At 37.6% G+C, this 22,351-nt stretch overlaps 1 protein-coding gene across 1 annotated transcript in view; it reads right to left on the bottom strand.

Moving 5' to 3' along the window:
- LOC576233 (hydrocephalus-inducing protein homolog) overlaps positions 1-22,351 on the bottom strand; it is an 87,848-nt gene that overhangs the window by 52,401 nt on the left and 13,096 nt on the right. Inside the window, exons 18-40 of the mRNA XM_030975710.1 lie at positions 21,934-22,075; positions 21,386-21,498; positions 20,664-20,814; positions 19,921-20,058; positions 19,244-19,372; positions 18,535-18,760; positions 17,650-17,655; positions 17,014-17,040; positions 14,418-14,551; positions 13,679-13,966; positions 12,911-13,075; positions 11,926-12,135; positions 10,846-11,067; positions 9,980-10,228; positions 9,029-9,216; positions 8,033-8,306; positions 7,346-7,540; positions 4,159-4,305; positions 3,504-3,743; positions 2,296-2,509; positions 1,574-1,741; positions 1,035-1,199; positions 236-490 (exon numbers count right to left, since the gene is read on the bottom strand). Coding sequence (XP_030831570.1) covers positions 236-490; positions 1,035-1,199; positions 1,574-1,741; positions 2,296-2,509; positions 3,504-3,743; positions 4,159-4,305; positions 7,346-7,540; positions 8,033-8,306; positions 9,029-9,216; positions 9,980-10,228; positions 10,846-11,067; positions 11,926-12,135; positions 12,911-13,075; positions 13,679-13,966; positions 14,418-14,551; positions 17,014-17,040; positions 17,650-17,655; positions 18,535-18,760; positions 19,244-19,372; positions 19,921-20,058; positions 20,664-20,814; positions 21,386-21,498; positions 21,934-22,075 — 4,046 coding nt within the window. The remainder of the gene's footprint in view (positions 1-235; positions 491-1,034; positions 1,200-1,573; positions 1,742-2,295; positions 2,510-3,503; positions 3,744-4,158; positions 4,306-7,345; positions 7,541-8,032; positions 8,307-9,028; positions 9,217-9,979; positions 10,229-10,845; positions 11,068-11,925; positions 12,136-12,910; positions 13,076-13,678; positions 13,967-14,417; positions 14,552-17,013; positions 17,041-17,649; positions 17,656-18,534; positions 18,761-19,243; positions 19,373-19,920; positions 20,059-20,663; positions 20,815-21,385; positions 21,499-21,933; positions 22,076-22,351) is intronic.

Raw genomic sequence — 22,351 nt, 5'->3', positions numbered from 1 at the left:
TTGTTTCTTTTATTTTACAGACTGTTAATTTGAGTATTGATTAGGCCCATGTACCCTCTGAGCTCAAAATTGCCTACATTCTACCTTTCTCAAAGAAGCCTAACCTAGATTCTGAAATGCTCAATAACTATCGACTTCATTACAGATTTGCACATAGCAATGAGTTTTCTTTTTCCACAGTTCCAAAACCATTTACTTTCTTCACAATCAAGGAATTGATCTGTGACAGTCGTACCTGAGGCAGCACCAAGTCCCTGTGTGTGCTGATAGACTGCCTCCATGCTGAGAGCCCCGCCCGTACCCTGGGCCTGGGCCTCAATGCCATCCCCTTCCCTGGCCAGCTGGGTTCGGGCCATTATGGCACACCTCTCCCTGGCCTTCAAGCCGGCTGGGGTGTTGCCGTTAGAGATGGCATCCAGTACCACGCTGTCCACAGTCAGAAGGGCAGCCTCGTAGTGTTTGGCCAAGGCGATAGATGTGGTCGTCTTGCCTGTTGATGGAAAATTAAAATGATGGCATAGTCACTTGATATGATTAGTTTTACATCTGATTTAAGGACAAATAGACAGTTCTAATATCAAATCAGTTTCAATTTTAAGATGAGCTGTTGTGATTTTAAAAATTTAGATTAGTTCTGAAAAAAGTTTAACTTATTTCTGAGTCATACGTCGTAAGAAAGATTTGATCTACAGACAACTGATATATTTCACCTACGCTTTCCGATCTGGGCCCCCTCTTATAAAGAGTTGATATTAATCGCAACCTTTTTTGCGATTGATTTGGATCAATCACTACTCTTTATATGACGGGGCCTGAAAGTTTCATATTTAAAGAAAATCAAAGTGATGGTTAGACCATGTATTATTAGAGCATCTATACAATTTGAAGGCCGGAATATGACTATTTCCACAAAAAAGTGCCTGTTTCGCTCCATCTGGGTCAAGAGAGGCAAATATTTAAAAAATACATTCTTATAGCAACTGCACTTGAGATAAATAACTGGGAAAGTCATGGGAACTTGTAGAGATCCTTACCAGCGAGAGGTGCTCCATGGACCACCAAGGCCAGCCCTCTACGCCTCATGGCAGCCTTGCCCTCTGGGGACAGGTCAATGCCAAGGTGCCTTGCGATGGATGCAGAGACAGGGGTGATCTCGATCAGCTCACCAACTCCAACGGTGCTGGCAGAGTCTTTTTTGTCTGTATAGGGGAGAAATCGAAAATAAATTATAAGTAAGATTAAAAGAAGGACAAAAAGGCAAAGTAATCAAAATTGTTTTCTAAAAAGGAGAGAGGAAAACAGAATGGAAATTGAATCTTGTAGGGTAGGTTGGAATTACATGGCCATTAAAAAGTTACCTACGTCTAAGAACAGAACGTTTCATTGAGAATTTTAAATCAGGTAGATGCTGTTTAAGACTAGACTAAGGGATAATAGCATGGTGTAGACCTTACCTATTTCTATGAGGGGGAGGAATAATGTCACCCAAAATAATATTTTGTAAGAATGCCTACACCAGTGACAAAATTATTGAAACATGAAGTTATTTGTAATTTGAAGTACATCATCGAACCTTGTGTGTCATCCTCGTCCTGTTTGTTCCCCTCTGTCTTGTCCTTCTCTCCATCCTGTCCCGTGCCATCCTCTGCAGCACCGGTGGTAGATGGCTGGGTGAATGCAACGCCTCCTGCTGCTGCTGATGCACCTTGAGCTTGGGATGCAGTCTGGCCCTCCTCACCTCCTAGTAATAAAGGAAATCAGACTCCTGGTTAGTGATTGATCAATTGATGTCTATTTAACAAGACTACATGCACAAAAAGACAGAACGGGAGTGCGAATGTACAATATGTCATTGATCATGCAATCAGCCTACTCGTTAAAGCATGTCTGTACTAGTTTGGCCAGGAGGGCTTAGACCACCCACCTTGGTCACCGACAGGTGGTTATCTCATCAACTCAGCTCTCAATTAACATAAGAAAAAGAGGATCATGGGGGACCAACGGGCACCACTTAGGCATTGTTTTCTACACAGAGGGAGCAATTAGCTACAAGTAGTACAGTGGGGCTTTAAAGTCTCTTCCGAATGACGAAGCAATAGATTTTTTTTTTTTAATCATAAAAGAAGATTATAATTATTGGTATGTATAAATATAGTCTTAATTTAACTCTTGCTCTCAAAACCTAGAGTTACTCCAACTGTGCAATGATACTTGTATGGCTGGTGATCATTCTTTACAGGTGCATGACCACCAAAGAAAAGTTCATTGTGGCAATACAACAACCAAGAACCTTACCTTCTCCTTTCATTCCCTCTATAGCAGCAGCAGCCGTAGCTCTGGCTGCCAGCTCTGCCTCCACCTTGGCTTTCTCCTTCTCCTCCTCCTCCTCCAGACGTCTCTTTTGCTCCTCGTAGAACTCCAGGATCTCTGAAGGGAGCCTCTCGCCTTGAATACGAGGAGGCAGGAGCAGGGTGCCGTGTTCGTCATAGTCCTTCATAAGGCGCAGCATCTGGAAAAGGTTATAGGAATAAAGAGAGCCATGTATTAGTTTCTTTGTGTTCATTATTGTCAGATATTATGTATCTCTGAGAAGAAAGCTTGGTTGCTGTGATACCTTCCTATCCCTTCCCACACTCTACCACGATGGAACATTCTGCATAACTCTGTAGTCTCTGCCTTTCTCTTTTCCTCTATCTTTACAAAATGTATAACACACCTTCAAATATCTACAAATATAAGACTAGTTGCTTTTAATGACATAATTTTCAGCATGTTTCTCTCAGTTTAATTACCTTTGACTGGTCCCAACAACCCATCTTCAGTTTAAAGGGACTATGTCCCATTTGCAGGCCAAAAAATGAAAAAGTTAAATTCCAACTGCATTTGAAAGATAATACTAATTTAGAACTTCCCTAAAAAAGGTGGGGCTTGAAAATGTCTTCAAGTGGGAAAATAACGACTATCAGTTGTCAAATCGACTTTAGGGCTATAGAGCCCAAAAGTAATAGTCTTGATTTTCAGACAATTGTACCGAATGGTCATACCTTTTATGCTGCACAAAGATTCAATCAGTTTAATCTTGGCTATCACAAGAAGTGGGTTATTGATATAGACAAATGATCATGTACCCTTTACAACTCTTTTCATGTATGTGATTAACAAAGAAGAAAAAAAGCCAGTCAGTCACTCAATAGTGTCTGACAGTGAAGTCTAGCAAGTTAACGGTTTTCCTTGCATAATTTGAATATGAGGACACTGCTAATGTTTAAATTTCACAGATAGGACATACATGACATATTCATAATTCCTGCAAAGTTCTACAGTATTTGAGGTTGGCTGCAAAAGGGACATAGTACCTTTAATGGATAAGAAAAAGAAATCAGAATGACATCACCAGAACTTAAGAGAAGCTGTAATACCCAACTGGCATCAAGTTTTCCCTCAATGTAATATATGATGCATGAAACATTCAGTTCGAAATAGATCTCTTGGTCGTCTCTCACCTTCTCCTCAGTCAGATACTGCTTATCAAACTCTAAGGAGTAGAACTCAATGGGGAAGGTGCAGGGGTTCTTGACGATCACTTCCTTCTCATCTCCTGCGCTGTGTGGTAGGATGGGTCCAAACTCCAGCAGCGATTGACTGAGCTCCAGCCGTGGCTCCAGGCCGATGCCGGTGGCCATCATGGTCAGGCGCTGGCTGCTCTGGTTGATGCGCAGGGAGATACGCTCAGAGTAGAGTTTCTAGGGTCAAGAGGTGAGATGTGGATGATTGTAAGCATTTGCATAACATCGTCTACCTAGAGAATCTATATCAAAATCTACACATAATACTTGCTTTAGCTCTAGTCCTTCCTTTAGCTGTATTCACCTTTTATCAAAATTTGCTATGAATTATAATACAGTCAAACCTGCTTTACAAAGACAACATTTTTTGTTTCCCTTGAAAAAGGTTTTTCATTGAAACATGTAGTTAAGGAACCTGTCTACAAAGACCACTTTTCGTGTTTCCCTTCGGCAGTCGCTATAGACAGGTTTGACTGTATCAATGTTATCTTTCGTAACATATCATTGCTTCCTATAAATACAAAAACAGCAAATCTTTTTTTGGTAAAGATAAATGTAATAATCAAACAATAAGGCTACAAATTTGACTGACCTCTTCTGTAGGCATGAACTTGACCTGTACATTGACCCTTTGACCTGGCAGCAGCATACCAGTAGGGGGCATCATCTCAAAGTTACGAGGTATGGACCTCGCAGGCTTCAGCTTCCGTCTCAGATGAAGAGGCATGTGCTTGTCGACCTGCAGAGAGAAGATAAAGAAGGAGTCCTATCACTAGAAATCTTTTCAATTTTCTTATGAACCTTCATGTATACGGTTTGAAACAATATTGTAACAATACTCGCTTGTGGAGGGGAAATTTTCATTAAAAACCCACGGCCGCGATTGTTGCATGTATTTTATTATTTGTTTTTGTTTCAATACTGTTGCTACTGTTGTGTTGTGAAGTACAGGAAGATTTGACTATATTATCTAAAATCACCTTGTTGTGACAATATGGCCAAAATAAAGATGATTTTTTTTTTTAAATGCTGGGGATTGAGGCGGAAGGGAGGTATATGTACCCAACAAAATTGTTGTGTACAAATACCCTTGTGCATATAATACTCACTGATCTGTGTTTTAGGATATATACATTGTAGATCAAGGATGCATATACAGCTCAACATATCTTTTCTATGAAAGTGGTCATGTAAAAGCAACCCATAAGGCTTGGCTAATAAATCTAATCTGTTTTTTTTTTAAATTTAATCTTGTGAAATAAGAGTGCACAAACAGCAATGTCTAGCAATTTGGAATTACAAAAACTATTAAATGAAATTGAACGTGATAAAATATTTGGTTTGTAGCTCAGTTCACTATAGAAGCTTGTTTCAAACAAATACACACAGTGACACAGCATATCTTAAAAAGGGAACATTATACTGCAAGCACATAGCAGGGAGCATACTGCAAAAAATTAAAATGAAGAGGGCAACTTGTTTCACACAAGATTTACATATAGATATTATGTAGGATTATCTTTCATACACTAATCAAAATGCATATTGTGTTTGACAACAACAACAAAATCCAAATAAACTTTGTTAATGGAGTTGTCTTGTGAGTGAGATCCTAACTTCAAAATGTCTAAAAATATATATATATTTTTTTTAATCGTCACATAATTCCACTGCACACAAATAAATCATGGGCAGACTCCACACATATACAGTGATAAATTACCACACAGACACACACAAAAAGGATATTTGGGGGAAACCCTTTTGAATTTTCATAAACTTTCTGGGTACTAAAGTGCAAACTCAACAGGTAGTAGCATTGATCACAGCAAGAGGCCTAATATCAAGTTACAAGAACCATTGTAAACAAATTCAATTCCACATATATTCCAACATCAAATTGAATTCAATAACTGGTGCTGAATTATAAATAATTTCTTTATTAAAGGTACTATGTCCCATTAAATGCCAAAAAATGAAAAAGTTAAATTCCAACTGCATTTGAAAGATAATACTAATTTAGAACTTCCCTAAATGAGGTGGGGCTTGAAAATGTCTTCAAGTGGGAAAATAACGACTATTAGTTGTCAAATCGACTTTAAGGCTATAGAGCCCAAAAGTAATAGTCTTGATTTTCAGACAATTGTACCGAATGGTCATACCTTTTATGCTGCGCAAAGATTCAATCAGTTTAATCTTGGCCATCACAAGAAGTGGGTTATTGATGTAGACAAATGCTCATGTACCCTTTACAACTCTTTTCATGTATGTTATTACCAAAGAAGACAAAAAGCCAGTCAGTCACTCAATAGTGTCTGACAGTGAAGTCTAGCAAGTAAACAGGTTTCCTTGCATAATTTGAATATGAGGACACTGCTAACGTTTAAATTTCACAGATAGGACATAATTCCTGCAAAGTTCTACAGAATTTGAGGTTGGCTGCAAAAGGGACATAGTACCTTTAAGCTACTTTTAAAGTTTGAAGTATGATGTTCAATATTCACTGCAATATCAGCAATACATCAATTTGGAAACCAAAAGGTAGATTTTGGTTTATACAAAAGTTTGGTTGGAAGGCAGGTTTGACAAATTTTTATGATCAATGCTACACTTTTGATTCAATTATGGCACACTAAAAAAAAGCAATAATGAATCAAATGACAAAAGGGGCGAGGGTGAAATTTGCAATATTGTGACAAGGGTGCGTGCTTTAAAATTGGCAAATTGTACCTTCATTTGTTTCTCCAGAAGCTAGTGAAAACAGAAAGGTACAAATAATAGTATAACATAATACACTTTAAATGTTATTTGTATGAATGATGAGAGCAGTGAGATTGTACTTTGAAAATACAAACTCGATGTAGGCGAAAATAAGATGTCTGAATTTTCGGCTGAGACATATAAATTATATAGGAGATCAAGATATATGTATTAACTGATAAATGCCAATGTTACCATGTAGAGTTTGCCATTTACACCATTGAAATTAACACTTGCACATATTTAACACCTTGATGTTTACATTTTTTCTATTAAAAGAGTATAGTTGCACAATGAATTAACAGAATTGCCATGATCACTAAATGAAGAGAAAAGAAAAAGATAACTAAACATATCTTAATTCCTTTTGTAAAGCAACACATTTTGTTAGGGTTTAAAAGGGAATTTACAGAACATGGCTCTTTGGTATACAGAATGAAAAATAAATATACAACATCCATGGTGTGCTAGAGTATGACTGCAGTTTTTGAAGGGCTGATGGACAGAGAAACATGTACATGAATACATGATACTTCTAGTACTATGCTGTGGGCTAAAATGTTTTGTGTCCAAATGTTTTGGATGGACAAAGCAAGCAATATGCCATAAACATGAGATCTCTTATGATGTTCTATCACATCTTGACCAAGGTAAATACTGTATTAAAAGTGAGAGAGTGAAAAGGAAAGAGAGAGACATGCACACACACAAAAAAAAAGAGGAGAGGGGGAGAGAGACAGAGACAGAGTGACACAAAAAGAGGGGAGGGAGAGAGAGAGAGATACACACATAAAGAGGGGAGGGCGAGAGAGGTAGAGGGGGAGGGAAAGAGAGAGAGAGAGAGAGAGAGATTTTTTGGACAGCCGGACAGCGACAGAGAAACCAAAACCAAAAGAGAGAGAGAGCGAGAATGAGAGAAAGTCACCACTAAAAAAAAATAATAATAATTTCACTTTCCGATTTCAGAAGCATTCAATGAATGAACAATAGAAAGAGAACATAATGGTCAAAGAACTCACCAGCTTTTTCTCCTTCTCAGTGGGTAGTGATGACCATTCACACTTTACCTCCTTGTGATTGTGAAGCTGGATGGTCACCACCTTGCACTGACCGCACTGGACGTCTCCGAACTCCAGGCAGTCCGTTGAGATCTCCATGTCGGGCATAGTGACACAGGCACGCAGCCGCAGGAACACACATGGTCCAGTGATGATCTAGACATGAAACAATGAAAGCTTGGATGAAATGCAATGCCTGGAATGGGGAGGTCCCATCTTTAAAAAAACAAAGCTGGTGTGCTGATCGATGCCCATGGGTAAGACATTAATCTTTGATGGTAGGAGTTGACATCTATAAGCTTCCTAAGAACTGAGAAGTCCTTTTTTTTTCTTCTTCAAAGTATCAACATATAAAGGAATATTATGTTATTATATTTATGAGACTAAAGATTGATAATATATTACTCAGCTTATTCTACATCCATTAAAAGGGTATCATCAGATCACAAAAGGCACAAATGGAGCACTATGCAAACTTACATATCTTACAGAGATAATTCTTCAAAACTTCAAAGTCTGAACATGAATTTCAGGATGAAATACTGTAGAATGTGATATACAAATATTACAAATTGACCACCAGCAATGACCATTCCATTCAATGCAATGACACATTATCACAAATGGCCAAAATTTGGCTGTACTTACATTGACAGGTATCAACGCTTCCACATCTCCCAGTCCCAGGTTAGACCCAAGGGGGTCAAAGCTGACCCTGAAGTCCACCGTCTCATGGTCTGGGAACCCTGGTAGGTGACGCACCCGGTCCAGTTCCACGTTGAACCCGGTTCCGGCCAGAGAGATCCGGTCAGCGGAGAAGGAGACGGGGAAGAAGCCGGTGTTGGTGGCTCGGATGATGTGTGTTCGGACAGTGCCAAGGACTACGTAGCCAAAATCAAGCATGTAGTCTGGCAGGCGAGCCCTGCAACAGAGAAAAGAGAAGACAAGTCCCAAAATAAAATGGAATGGAATAGGCTCATGTCTTTTATTTCCACTGCAGTTATTATTACCAACCACACATCAATTGCTAACATGAAAAGGAGAAAGTGTCAGGTAAGAGAGAGAGAGAGAGAGAGAAGAACAATAGAGAGAAAAATTGACAATAAAAAAAGAAGACAAGGACAAAAAGAACGTAAGTTGGATGAAAGAAATAACACAAACTGAATAGATCCATCTCAATACAGGCCCTCACCTTTATAATGCAGTAGAATAAAATAGAGTATATGTCATCTAGTGGTGATTAATTCATATCTCAAATATCCCAAACTAGAGGTGATCCTTCTCAACACATTTAATACCCCTCTTTATCTTTCTGACTGAAGGAACCCAAATTCTTGCTTCAGAATACCTTTGGTAGGCCATGTTTGTGATGCAACTAAATTTATGCATATGCCTTTGTGAAACGCCCCAAGATGAATTATTTCATTAAACAGTTCCAATAAATGTGTCTCAATAGTCAGAATTCAAATTGCATACATTGGTTGTTGCTAGGTAGGACAAACATTATGACATGTCCTACCTAACAACAACTATGATGTATGCAATTTGAATTCTGACTATTGAAATAAAATCATTTGTTAACTAATTTTTATCGAGGCACTTAAGTATTAATTTGCTAACATTACAAAATGAATGTGAACTTACTTAGCCTTGACGTTTTTCTTGCTCCTGGACGTCATGACGCTGGCCATCAAGACTCCTGTAGTGGCCAGAGCTTGAGCTGACCGGTCAGTGTCCAGCATGACGTTCTGCTGCTGATACTCGATGGCAAACTCCTTGACCAGCAATCGTTCAACCTCCAACTGGAATTCCAACTCAGATGGGAACTCGTTCTACAGAGGGGATGCATATGAAGTATCATAAATTTATCATTTGTGTATATACACTTTTATACTGAAACAACATGTATAAATGGTGCATGGACATTTTGAATTGTATTAATAGCTTATGTCATCAGCATTATGAAGAAAAAAGGTTGGTCTTTGAAACACAGGAATAAGTCTAAAACCTACAAATTATTCAAATTTCCTACAGACACCTAACTCTTATTTAACTGAAAGCAACTTTGGTCACTTAGTACAAATACGCAAGCACCGACAGTGTACTAAATTTAGGCACAAAGATCAAAAGTTCAGAAAGAAGAAAGCTCATAAATACATGTGTGAAGAAGACAAAAGGTACTTAGAAAAGAGTCATTCGTTTCATAATATACTGACCAGCATTGAGCATTGCAAAGTCAAAAGTCAATGATGATGTAGTTCATTGATTTTGTACTATACCTACTTGATTGAGCCATTAAGGATTCAACACTCTATATAACAATAAGTCTCACCTTGGGGGTGTTCCACAAAGATTCTATTCATTAGCAAAAATTGAAGTATTTTAAACTTTTCATAAATTCCACATCAAGAACACAAAATCTCTCATGATAATAGAAAATATGAATTATTTGAATCAACATTTTATGCCTTTTAAATTATTTTCAAAGATGCTAAGGGCTTGCCATAATTGTAAAGTCAACTTAGAGATAAGTTAAACTTAGGATCTTTGTGAAACACCCCTCAGATAGATATGAATGTCGCTTGCTCAACCCACCTGCAGTGACATGATGGACTTTGCATCCTCCTGGGACGGATCCCTTGGAGTAGGTGAAGGAACGGGGGATCCAGACTGGATCAAGGGTTTCTTCTTGATGTCCCGCCCTAGGTTCTCCTTGGCCTCCTTCATGAGGGAGCAGTAGAGCCCCTCTTCATCGGGGAAGCGAGGCAGGTCCAGGGAGACCCGTGGGAACACACCCTCTCCGCACAGGTTGATGGAGTCAGGCTCAAAGTGGGCCACTTGGATCTGAGGAATGCATGGAGAAAACAAACAAATAAACAATAAATTTGAGATGACAGGATATTAAAGTTGCTCAAGCATGGGTATATAGAAGGCAGCACACGGACGTACTCAAAGGAGCGTAATACCCATTGGCTCAGTGTTATGTAATGATCGCCAAGTTGCCTACTTCACGAACGACTATCCACGCATGAACATCTTTAAGAGATAATTTGGCTGAAATGACTATACGTCTACAGTATTTGATCATATCATGTCCTATACACCAAGCATTGTAGAATAATGAATATAATTTTTAAAGTATAATCTTCAACGGTATTTGTTCCATTTAAACCTATATTCTGAATACAATCACTATGTATACAAACATCTCTAATGAAGATAGGAGAAAATAACTTGGCCTTGGCAAATAGCACTCCATTTTGTATCATTTACATATCAAATGTTTTTTTATAAAATCTTATTAATGTTTTTCGCAATTTCAAAAGATATATGTGATTTCTGTTTCCAATTCATGTGGCCTCTGTGACAAGCTGAATGTGTTATAACTCAGTAGGAATTTCATGGGGACAATTCTAGAGAAAAAAAATCCCTTTGGTAATCAAGAATCATCTAGCCCTCACCTCAAAGCTCTTGTGGAACTTCTCCGGGTAGCCTGGCAGGAACTTGACCAGTAGTTTATGCTCGCTGTAGGCCTCCACATGGCCGGTGTGAGGTACCATGACGGGGACCCCTGGCAGAGGTCGACTGCTGGTGGATGGGTCCATGTTGAGGGCGCGGAAGTCAAACTCGACCTTGCCGGTGTTCCTCAGGGTGATCTCCGCCATGCAGACGTGGTCATACATCTAGTGGGGAACACAGGAATGGTGATCACTTTGAAATTTAACCTTCAGAAAATTGGTCTATATATGCAGGTGGACTTAATGTACAGGTTTTTTTTTTACATGTGTCAATGAATTGAATTTTGAATTGAATTGAATTGAATTCGCATTTATTTCATTCTCGATTAAAAATTACATTGATACAAAAGATACAAAATTATTCATGAACAAATTTAAAAAAGGAAATGGGGAACTACATAAATAAAGCCCTAATTAGGCCATGTGTCAATGAGAAACTGTTTTCAAGGGAAACAAAAAACATGGTCGTTATAGACAGGTGGTCTTTCTATATAGGTGGTCGTTACTGTTAATAACATTTATACCATACTTCTCAAGCAGAGATGTCTTTAAATCAAATATCTTCCAATATTCCCTCAGTGCTTGAAAAATGCATCTATTTGCTCCCTATAATTGCAGAATAAAGCATACTTATAGGTGATGGTACAAACTATCACTTCGGAGGCGATCTGGATGTACATGTAGCTATCTTTCCGAAGCAAAGCTGAGGACATTCAGATCGCCAAGGAAGTGATCGTTTGCCATCGCCTGAAACCAAAAAGGTGATTATTTGCTTTATATTCCACATCGGAAACATTTCACTTCTTCCTTCATTTTAAAGCATTGAGTCATCAATTAACAGCTAGCAAACGGTGTACGATACGTACAGTGCATGCAGTACTTACGTAAGACGTATACGCACCGTTTACAATCTTCAGTGAAAGTGAGTTGCACTGTGTAGATAGTACTACTAACTACACAGTGCAACAAACTTTTGACCAATCGTAGAGCAAGAATATAAACTTATGTATATTGTCCGCCTACCTGTCTGCCATAATCAATGTTCTTGAGGTCAAACTCATACTGGACGATGGATGCCTCCCCCTGCAGGTCAAGCTCGTAGCAGGGTCCACCCTCCACGTTGCAAAGGGCTTTAGCCTCTGACCCTATCTCTGCATGACCATAAAAGGTGAAGGTCACAGTATCCGACTCGCCAGGGAGCAGGGTGCCGTACAAGGGTAGGATGTCAAACACCTGAACAAGAAAATGGTGTTTCAAGTTTTATTAAGATTACACAACTGAGATAATAATAATAATAATAATAATAATAATATTTTATTTTTATATAGCCCTTAATACAAATGTCTCTAAGTGCTTTACAAATATACTATTACCCCGGTCATTGATATTCAACGCTGCCTGCCAGAACAAGCTGACTTCGGATCATAGATATAAACTGTCCAATATGTAGCTGTTAAAGTATTCCAATCTTCTATCATAGTTTTCAGTGGTTGGGTGCTTTTTCTATTTTCTACCGAATGCAAATATTTTGACAAATAATGCATTTACTTTTCATCTGCACCCACAAAATGAGCAATTTGGGAAGCACTAAAAGCAAACAAAAATGCATTTGACTCTCCTTTTATATAGGCGTCATTGCATTAATAGGAAAGTCAAAATAAACGCTCGTCTCTTGGACTTTTGAGCATTTATAACTGCATTTTTACTGCAATTCTTTTTAAAATTCTTTTTAAAATTCTTTGACAAGCAACATTGTTAGTTCAGTGTAGATCAGCAGTCTTGTTTCAGGTTTTAACCTAGTAATTGTGCCAGTGGCTATTGCTCTTGGTGCAGTATTACACTTTAATTACCTAGTCACTCTGAAAGGACTACAAGATGTAGGTTCCACGTTTCCTTATCTCGCTTTCCGTAGCAGTCAGGTTAACTAGTCAATGAATCAGAAATTTGAGCAAGCACCGAGTACGCAAGTTTAATAGTAAGTGTACACAATTCTTATAGTCGTACGTACCTCTTCAATGCCGACAGCAGTTGGCTCTGTGATGGCCTGGATGTACTGGAGCTTGTTGAGCCTCTGCCTGGCTGCTGTACCAGGCCTCAGAGCTGTGAGTGGGCTAGGAGCTCGGGCAGTCGGTACCTCATCCTCTACGACTGGAGGGTCACGGTCACTCAGGGGCTGCATGGGTGGGAGAAAATGAGAAAGGGAAAAGTTTTGACAATGATGGAGGCTGTGTGCTTGTTTCTTGTATTTACCATTTGCCAAAGGTGCAGATCGAAATACGAGAACCTAGCTTACAATTACCTCCAGCATTTCTACCCAAGAACATCATGTTTGTTAGGGGTTGATTAGGGAGAATTTAGGTTTAAGGTAGTGATGCAATCTCTTCTACTGATGTTGCATCTACTTGATAATTCTTAATGAAGTTTAATTTTCACTATTCTCATTCTCTATGAACCATCGTAATTCAATTAAGATCTACTTAGTGGGTCAAATGAGCCCCCAAATTTGCAAGAGAAGATATAGAGAGCAACCCCTATGTTTACCCATATCCTCCCTCTTAAAAGCCTATCTGCACTAGTTTGGACAGGAGGGATTAGACCTCCCTGCATGGTCACTGACAGGTGGTTATCTCATCAAATCAGCTCTGAATTAATATAAGAAAAAGGGGACCATGGGGGCGCTTAGGATCACGCTTAGGCATTGTTTGCTATATAGAGGGCGCAAGTAGCTATAAGTATTGCAGTGGGGCTTTGAGGGAAGAACATGGTTTGCACAAACCTGGTCCACTGTAGCAACCTCATCATCCTGCTTGGCCTTGTCCTCGCTCTTGATACTGGTCTTACTCATTGCCTTGCTGCCTCCGCTCCTTGCCGTCGACTTGCGAGGGCTCTTCTTGCTGGCTGTCAACTTCTTGTCCTTCTTGCTCTCCTTCTCGGAGGTCACGTCGGCAAGGCTGATGGACTTCAAGGTCGCCTTGTCGGTCTCATCGACGGGAGGCTTTGGAGAGAGGATCTGAATGTCCAGCTTCTCTATGACGTTGTCTGGAGGTGCTTGGTCGTCAGCATTCTGCCAAATATAATCAAAAAAAGATTTGAAATAGTTGTCATGATATCACAAAAACATTGGAAAGGATATTGAATCTGGGACTCCTCCCTTGTTTACTACATTCAAAACTTTCATGACCCAAAGACTTAAAAGGTTCTACTGGTATTCTATTTGGATATTTATGGCAACCTTTTCTTTATTGTCTGCATACATGTCAGATGTAGATATTTCTATCTACTCCCGGTATTAGATCAATCCAAACCCACTTTTTCTTGCGTTTTGTTGTTGTTGCCATTTCCACTTCTCATTGTTTTTGTTATAACAATGTTCTCCATTTTCTTCAAGTTCTTATGCCAATGAACTAAATTCATAACAAGAGCTACAGGCTATAGATTCACACTAACTACTGGCTAAACCTGTGTATATTTCAACCTTCCTGGCCATCCTCATGCAGTAGTAATAAGTATCATACCTTCATCTCATCCATCTTCTCCTCTCCACTCTCTGCTCCTCCTTCACCCTTCTCTCGTTCTGTCTGTTCACCTTCCTCCATCTGGTGATCATCATCACCAAGGAGAGGTTCCTCAAAGGCTACATGTGTCTCTGCTGCTTGGGAAACATAAATATTTCATGAATAGCTGAGTACAAGTAGACCGCATAATGAATGAATATATTTGAATATATTCCATCCATGACCGGTATATTAAGTTTACCTTGGAAGATATATTAAAACTATTGTTATAAATACTAATATTCATAACATCTATAAACCTACATACTACAAGTAAAATTTTAGGACTACAGAATTTAAACTACTACTGAATCTGTTTTATAGATTTAAAGAATGTAATTAACAACTCACCTGCCAACAGTATTAGCATGATACATACTGTATCACTAATATTTTTGTTACCATCACTTCTACCATATTAACCATTCTTTGGAATACATGTACCAGTATTTCAACATCATGTCAAGTTTATATACAGCATGAATACATTTAAAAACAACAATACCAACACTACTTTTACTATTTAGTTCTTAATTACTCATATTCATTGCAGTTTCTTATACTCCAATCCCATTTATTCTTTTCATCTTTATCATTCTCTTGTTAAATAAAGTAAGCACAATAATTGACAACCCAATATTCTTCATAAAGTCTATTCTCTCTTATGATGTTGATTAGTTTGGTTTCAAACTGAAGCAAAACAATAAACAGGGTCACAAAAATTCATACCTTGATCGCACACCAAATTTGAATAATAGGTGCAACTCATTTTATCTCGTGCACATAAAAAACGGGGTATTATTTTGTTATTCACAGGATACTCAAAAAATTGGATATTATACATGGGGACTTGAATGTCATTGGTAATTTCAAACAAAAGGAAGCATTGTTAAATTTTTACGGACATAAACACAATATAAATATAAATGATAAAGCATATTGAAATCTTTGAAGGCTACCATGGTGAGGATAGATTTGATCAAGGTTTGCGGTTACAACACTTATTCTTTTGGCAGGATTGGTCCCACTCATGCTATCTCAACGGTTCAATAGGTTGTACTATTGTCTGTAGGACAACTTTTCAAGTAAAAAAATAATGCTAATTTCTTTGAAAATTTACTACACTTTGGACTAAAGAATAATAGAATCCATGGAATTCAGATGTACATATACTCAAGATGTTTGATATCTTTTAAACCTTCTATATGGATGATAAAATAATTTTTCTTATATTGCATATGATCAAACTTTTAAGTTTGGAAATATATAAATGGGATAAACTGGTAGATGAATACACACTTCTCATATGTCATTTTCTACATGAATATAGACATGACATTTTATGAAATCTACTTTAAAAAAATATCAAATGAATTACTGAAATAAAATGGACAATACCAACTATTTTGTTTGGGATTGAAATAGACATAAATCACTTTGATAATATCAATGGTTTCTAATGTAAAATGGGAAAGCATTACAAAGCTTGGCTATAAACAGGTTGATAAATTGCTGATGAATATAGATTTTAAAAAGCAAGGAAAAAAGAGGTGGATTTTATACTAATGTGGATTAGTCTAAATTAACACAATAGTATATCCAAACACACTTACTTCCTCAAGTGTTGAATATGCTCAAATTTGATGTAAACAAAAACTAAATTTGAACTCTTTGTCCATTTTCTTCCTTTCTTTGAATAAAATTTGTGACTCAAGAATATTGATTTCTTGTCTTTGATGCATGCATTGCATGGTATTTTGCATCCTCAAATAAGATCTTCATTTTAGTAGTTTTTGTCCCTCAATTTGGTAGTGTACACTTAAATGAAATATGAATATTCTCCTTTGCTGATGAATATATAACATTTGATAATGTACCAAAATATATTTTGAAGTAATACTTTCTCATATTTTAAGTCAAGTATAGTGATACGCACTTTATCATACCATATACAAAGATTTTTATAAAATCAGCACTTTTAAAAAGCACTTGATCATCTTGCATTTACATCGCCTACAAATAACTCATCTTGTTCTCAATGGCATTTCTGAACTAGCTTTGATATGAATATACCAAGGCCATGGATATTGGATATGACTTTTAGTACATGTTAGATTAGTAGTGGTAAAAAACAAAACAATAATGATTAAACAGTGGAGAAAACTAAATCAGGGTGAATTACAATATGGTTATAAGGATGGGATCTAAAAACTAGTAGTTTCAAGCATGGGCATCAATCCATTCTCATTTGCAGGTGGGACACAGTGAAAACTTTAAACAGCAAAAAAGGAAATTAGGCTGTCGGCTCTCAATTTTTCATCAGTATCCAAAAGGTTTTAGAGACAAATCACACAAAAAATGCTGAGATTGGGCACTATCTGACTGGGAAAAAAAGAGAGGAATGTTTAGTGTTTAAAAAAAAAATGTGGTGGTGGGTGAGATGGGAATGGTGGGGGGGGGGTAGTGGTGTTGTGAGTGATATGTCCACTGCCTTAAAACAAGGGGAGTACGTATCTCCCTAAGGATTGATGCCCATAGTTATCTCTTAAAACCTCACCTTCGCTTTCCTCATCCGACTCGGATTCTTGCATAGAGAATAAAGTTGGGAAAGTACAAGTGCGTGCAAAACGGTTTATCTAATACTAGCTTCTACAATCAGAATACTTCTGTTATAACTGTGTGTACTAACCAAGAGGCTAAGGGCAAGCAGTTCTATAATAACAACTTTTCAGATCTCAGAATGGTTAGATATCAAAAACATATAAACTTTCAACTGAATATAAATTTTCATCAAATAATGAGAAAATGGTCTCCTCTCTATCTTGGCAAGGGCATTATACCCTAACTGCTTGACTAAAAATCTACATACTAACAAAATGGTTATGTCACACCCTACTGAAATGCTAACTATAAACAAAACTATAACTTAAAACTAACACCAGTTTATGCCTACATTATTTGCACTGAATTTCAATCTACATATTTTTTTCTTCTGAATATGTGATGTGATGGTGCACAAATCTCTAAAAGCACAAGTACAAAAAGTGCACATTGCTGCAAAAGTTGGCAGAACTTGGAACTCAGTGAAGTACTATCAGTAAAATCAATTGTGAAAAGGTGATATCTGTGTATATTTGTTCACAAAAAGTGTTCAATGCATGAAATATTAAATAGGCTACACAAAACCATTTACCATATTCTGGGAAAAGTGGAACAGAGGAAATAAAATAAGGAATTTTATTCTAATTTTGTTACGCATGATTTACCATGCAAAAGAGAAGAATGAATTAGCTGCATGCAAAATCATTCACCTCCTCGACCAACCAACCCTTCAAAAGATTAAAAATATTGTAAAAATGTATCGTTTTATGTTTTCCCCAAAAGTACATGCAACCCCCTAAAATGTAGAAGTGTTAAAATCACATATCTCACTGTCATTTATTTTTATTTTTTTTGCTGATGAATTGAAACTTGTTCTTGGTTATTATACATTCATTAAATAAAAACATGTAAATACACAGCTAAAATACTAGCAGGATGGAACAACACACATTTCTATTCAAGGACATGGATAATCAACAGAAGCAAAAGAACTATTCATATACTGACATGATTGTACAACAATAACCTAAGAATTTTTTCATCTACTATTAATTCTAAACGCAGATGAGAACAGTTACTGAATTAATTGATAAACATCATAGAATCAACATAATTTCAATGTTTTTTTTCTTCTTTTCTTTAGTAAGGGAGGAGAGGGGATTTACCAATCCCCTGTATAAAGAGCACTACACATATTTTGACAATATAATGTGGTGCAGATTAGAGCAGGAGTTGCGTTTGATAAAATCAACACAGTATCAATGATTTTCCTTGGACTAACCACTTTAATTTGAGATCAATAGCTAAAAATGTGCAAGTCTTGCATCTTCTAAAGCGCGAAAAGAAAATCCTTTCCTTTGCATCATCAAATTCTTCAATACGCCCAAGATAACTTGAGAATTACCACATTAGCAATGTGTATCAAGTAAATACTAGAAATGGATAGAACCAGGACAGAAGGAGGACAGTATCTTACCTTCCACAGGCTCAACTCGAGGTGCAGGGACTGGCAGGGGGTAGAGCATGATGGGCGTCTCTGGTTCCAGGAAAGACCAGCGGTAGTTGACGGCCATGGGGCTGTTGTTAGTGATGTTGACGTAGCGAGTGACCTCCGTGTCGTTGAGGATGCAACCGAAGCTGACCTGCATCTTCTCAAAGGTCAGGTTGGGGAAGAAGACCTCGCCACGCAGGCTGACGTAGTCCTGAACATGATTAAAACCAATGATGATTGAAATGTGGCCAGTTAATTTAATGGTGGCAGAAACAGTCATTGATTTGTATCCTACTTGGATGAGTCAGATAGAATGAATTTTTTTTTCCATAGTAATACACTATTTTGAATACAGTATCCAACTGTGGAATAACATATAATAAATCAAGTACAACTTCAAGATATCATTGCGTTGGCCCTTGTGACTTATGCTGCTACTGCATATAAATGTACAAAACCGTTTGAAAAAAGGGATGATTCAAGGAAAAATATGAAGAGTGGTTTGGGGTTAGTCATAAGCCATGTGCTAGGTTTAATAAAAGGTAGATGACATTTATGCTGAATGATTATGAGATCAGAAACTATCATTTAAATCTGAAGTTAACCTTATTTATGAGTGCTTAAATAACAGATGCTTGCTGAGGTAATATCAATTAAAAAAAATTAAGAGAAATCTTTAGGAAACTCTACTTACAGTGTGCGGATGCTCTAGGTATGTGAGAGTCAGCAGTTTCTCAGCGATACGGCTGTGTGAATCATTCTGATAGGCAGGATCAAACTGAATGGTCATCAGCTTACTCTCACCAACCTCCAGAGGCACCTCCTGTAAAAAAGTACAGGTAGGGGTAAGGAAATACATTATCACATGGAAAGACTGAAAAGTTGAAAATGGTCCCTTTAGAAGGCACATCTATAGATTGCATTCATTTGTTGATTTTATTTAGACTACGTGGCTAACTTTCAAACTCCATAAAGTGGAACAATTCTCCTCCTATCCTTCCCATCAAAACCATCATTGCCAAATATTAGTTGGCAACTTTGAATACTTTATCTCCTTTTATATTTTCATATAATTATTAAATCTTAGATATGGTTCTAAAATTATCTGTTAATGAACACTATGATCTATAAAAACTGGATAACATTGTCATATTGTATATCAAAATCTAAATCAGTACCTTTACATTCCCTCAGATATTTCACCTGTTTTTTTAATTATAATCATCCCATCAGCACTGCTTACCACGGCAACAAGATATCTTTACAAATGCTAAGCCGGGCCAGCAAAACAATCCAAGGGCATAATGCCTCGAGCACCGCTTTTAGTAGTGGCATGAACAGAAGAGAAAAGAAAGCCTATCAGAGACTTACCAGACAGGAGAGGGCTTCAATCCCATCTTCAATTAGTTGGAAGGGCTTCTCCAGCTGGACGGTGGTATGCAGGGGCAGTGACGACACGTTGGTCATGGTCAGTTCATTGTACTGCATGGTCAGGACATCATCAGGATGCTACAGAAATAAATATCAAGTCAAAACGGTTTATCTATTTAAGTTAGTATGGCAGTCCTGAGGATGACATAAATTCAACTGAAGTGTACATTAAAAATAGTGAATACAGAAAACTTCAGCGACTTCATTTTATGCAGTTTACACAGCTCTTTGATGGAAATGTTTAAATTTCAATCCAGTTTAAATGCATGCAGAAGTCCCTTTGCAAAGTTATGTCATAAAGGTGAATGGAGTATGAATCCATCAAATCGACTGAACTCTACAGTTTTGATTCTATTTATTTTATTTAATCATTTTTCTTTCAAGCAATGGTGACCTAACAATTGAAATAAGACAAACCATCAACTTACATCTAAAATGACAAGAACTTAACATAGATTACAATATATAATAACCTACAAGGATACAATCTTGCATCCCAAATGACATGCTAGAAAAAATAGCATGAGCTTTAGCAATCAGATGGGCAAATTTTGATAATCACACTGGGTGTAAGAATAAAGAATTCTGTTGAATTGAATAGGATGAGCGACCTTTAGACAAACTAAAATTGACTCGAGTAAACTGCTTTAAAGCAGATTGAACTGGACTGAACAGGAAATTACCTTATCTACTCTGAAGGCCACCTGCTTGGAGGAGAACTCAAGTACAGGGCTGATGAAGGTGATACTGATGTCTGTCTTCATGATCTTCTCTTTGCCACTGGTCCTGCCGATGATGGCATGACATAACATCCTCTCCTTCACTGTCTTGGGTCTAAAAAACATTGAAATGAAACAATCAAGTAGTTACGTACAGCCACTTAATTCATCCAGTTTGTTTATTTCTGGAGCCATGTTATAGAATTTGATGCTTGTTCATCAACTTGGTAAAACAATCGGGTTCAGAACGCCGTGTTAAATAAATTAGTCTTAGTGCTTTCCCAGATATTCCTTAGCTTCAGTTTCCTAGGCTATGGGTCAAACATTTTTTAATGGCAAGAAGCATCTTTAGTGTAGAAATATTAATAAAAAGTTGCACAGATTGCAATAAAAAATATTTTAAAAATCATTGCTTGTTCAAAAGAAACATTTGTTGTCAATCATAATGTTTAATCACACTGTTTAGATGGCTCGATCTAGGCTTTTGAAAAGGCCCTAGTTATCAAAACTACACAAAAAGTCAAAGACAATTTCTGCAAAACATTGTTTAAACATAGTTGTGGCTTACACCCAGTAAATAAGATCGATTGATCGATCTGTGATTGAAAATCCAAGTCAAAAAAAATATTGGAGCCAGCGGGATTTAAACTGGTTTTCCAGTAACTTGAACTGATGAAATGACTTACTCTGAGCTTGCTCCTTCAAGATGGACCTCAATACTCTCTCCTGCCTCAAGTTCAAACCTAGAGGGCGTCAGGCTGAACACAGGTCTTGGAGGTGGAGCGGGAGGAGGCATTTTCTAGAATCAAGAAAAAGAAAGAGGCCAAATTAATGTCTGAGCAATTTGCCCTTTCAAGTGACACATGATTAGCAAAAATAGCAAACAAACACAAGATGAAGATCTTGTGCAGGTTCGACAGTTGGAGTGATAATGTTCCCCTTTAACACAAACAGTTTTAACAATTTAACAGTTTGTTTACCCATGGAAGCCTCATCTGCTTCAATGCTGTTCTACGTAAACACCTGCAATTATTATTACCCCAGTAATGGCCAGGTACCCATTTACACCTGGGTGGAGAGTGGCAAAATTAGGACCAAGGTCTTACCACCTTAAGATTGAGTGTCAAATGAATGAACATGGAGTAGATCGATGCTCAAAGGTCACATTGACCAAGTTAAGTCTTTCTCATCCAACAATTAAATCAGTATTAAGAGAACTGAACAATGGACAGACCTGGTACTTGACATCCAGTGGGTTGTACTCTGGTTCTCTGCTCTTGATCTTGATCGGAGCAAAGCCCTCTGTGGTCCAGAATAGCTGCTGATGACGACGTCCCTTGTTGGTCAGCGTGAAGGTCCTTGTGCTGGGCTTACTACTGCTCAGGAAAAAAAATTATGGAAGAGAGGAAGTTATGACATTAGTTGACACTCAATCATAAGGTTGAGGGTTTGAGGAGGCATGATAGTTCAGTTGGTAGAGCAGTGGCCTCGTAATCCAGTGACCCAGGTTCAAAACCAAGTCGATGCGCATAGTGCCCTTTGGTAAGGCATTAATCCTCATTACCAAGTCCCTCTGGTTGCTTACTAACAAGCATTTACCCTTTCTTAGCAGTCAGGTAAAATAACCTCTACTACTACTACTTCAAAGTCGT

This window comes from Strongylocentrotus purpuratus, unplaced genomic scaffold, assembly GCF_000002235.5.
Source record: "Strongylocentrotus purpuratus isolate Spur 01 unplaced genomic scaffold, Spur_5.0 spur5_scaffold_8, whole genome shotgun sequence".
NCBI classification, from domain to species: domain Eukaryota; kingdom Metazoa; phylum Echinodermata; class Echinoidea; order Camarodonta; family Strongylocentrotidae; genus Strongylocentrotus; species Strongylocentrotus purpuratus.
This window is presented reverse-complemented; position numbering and strand designations above follow the sequence as displayed.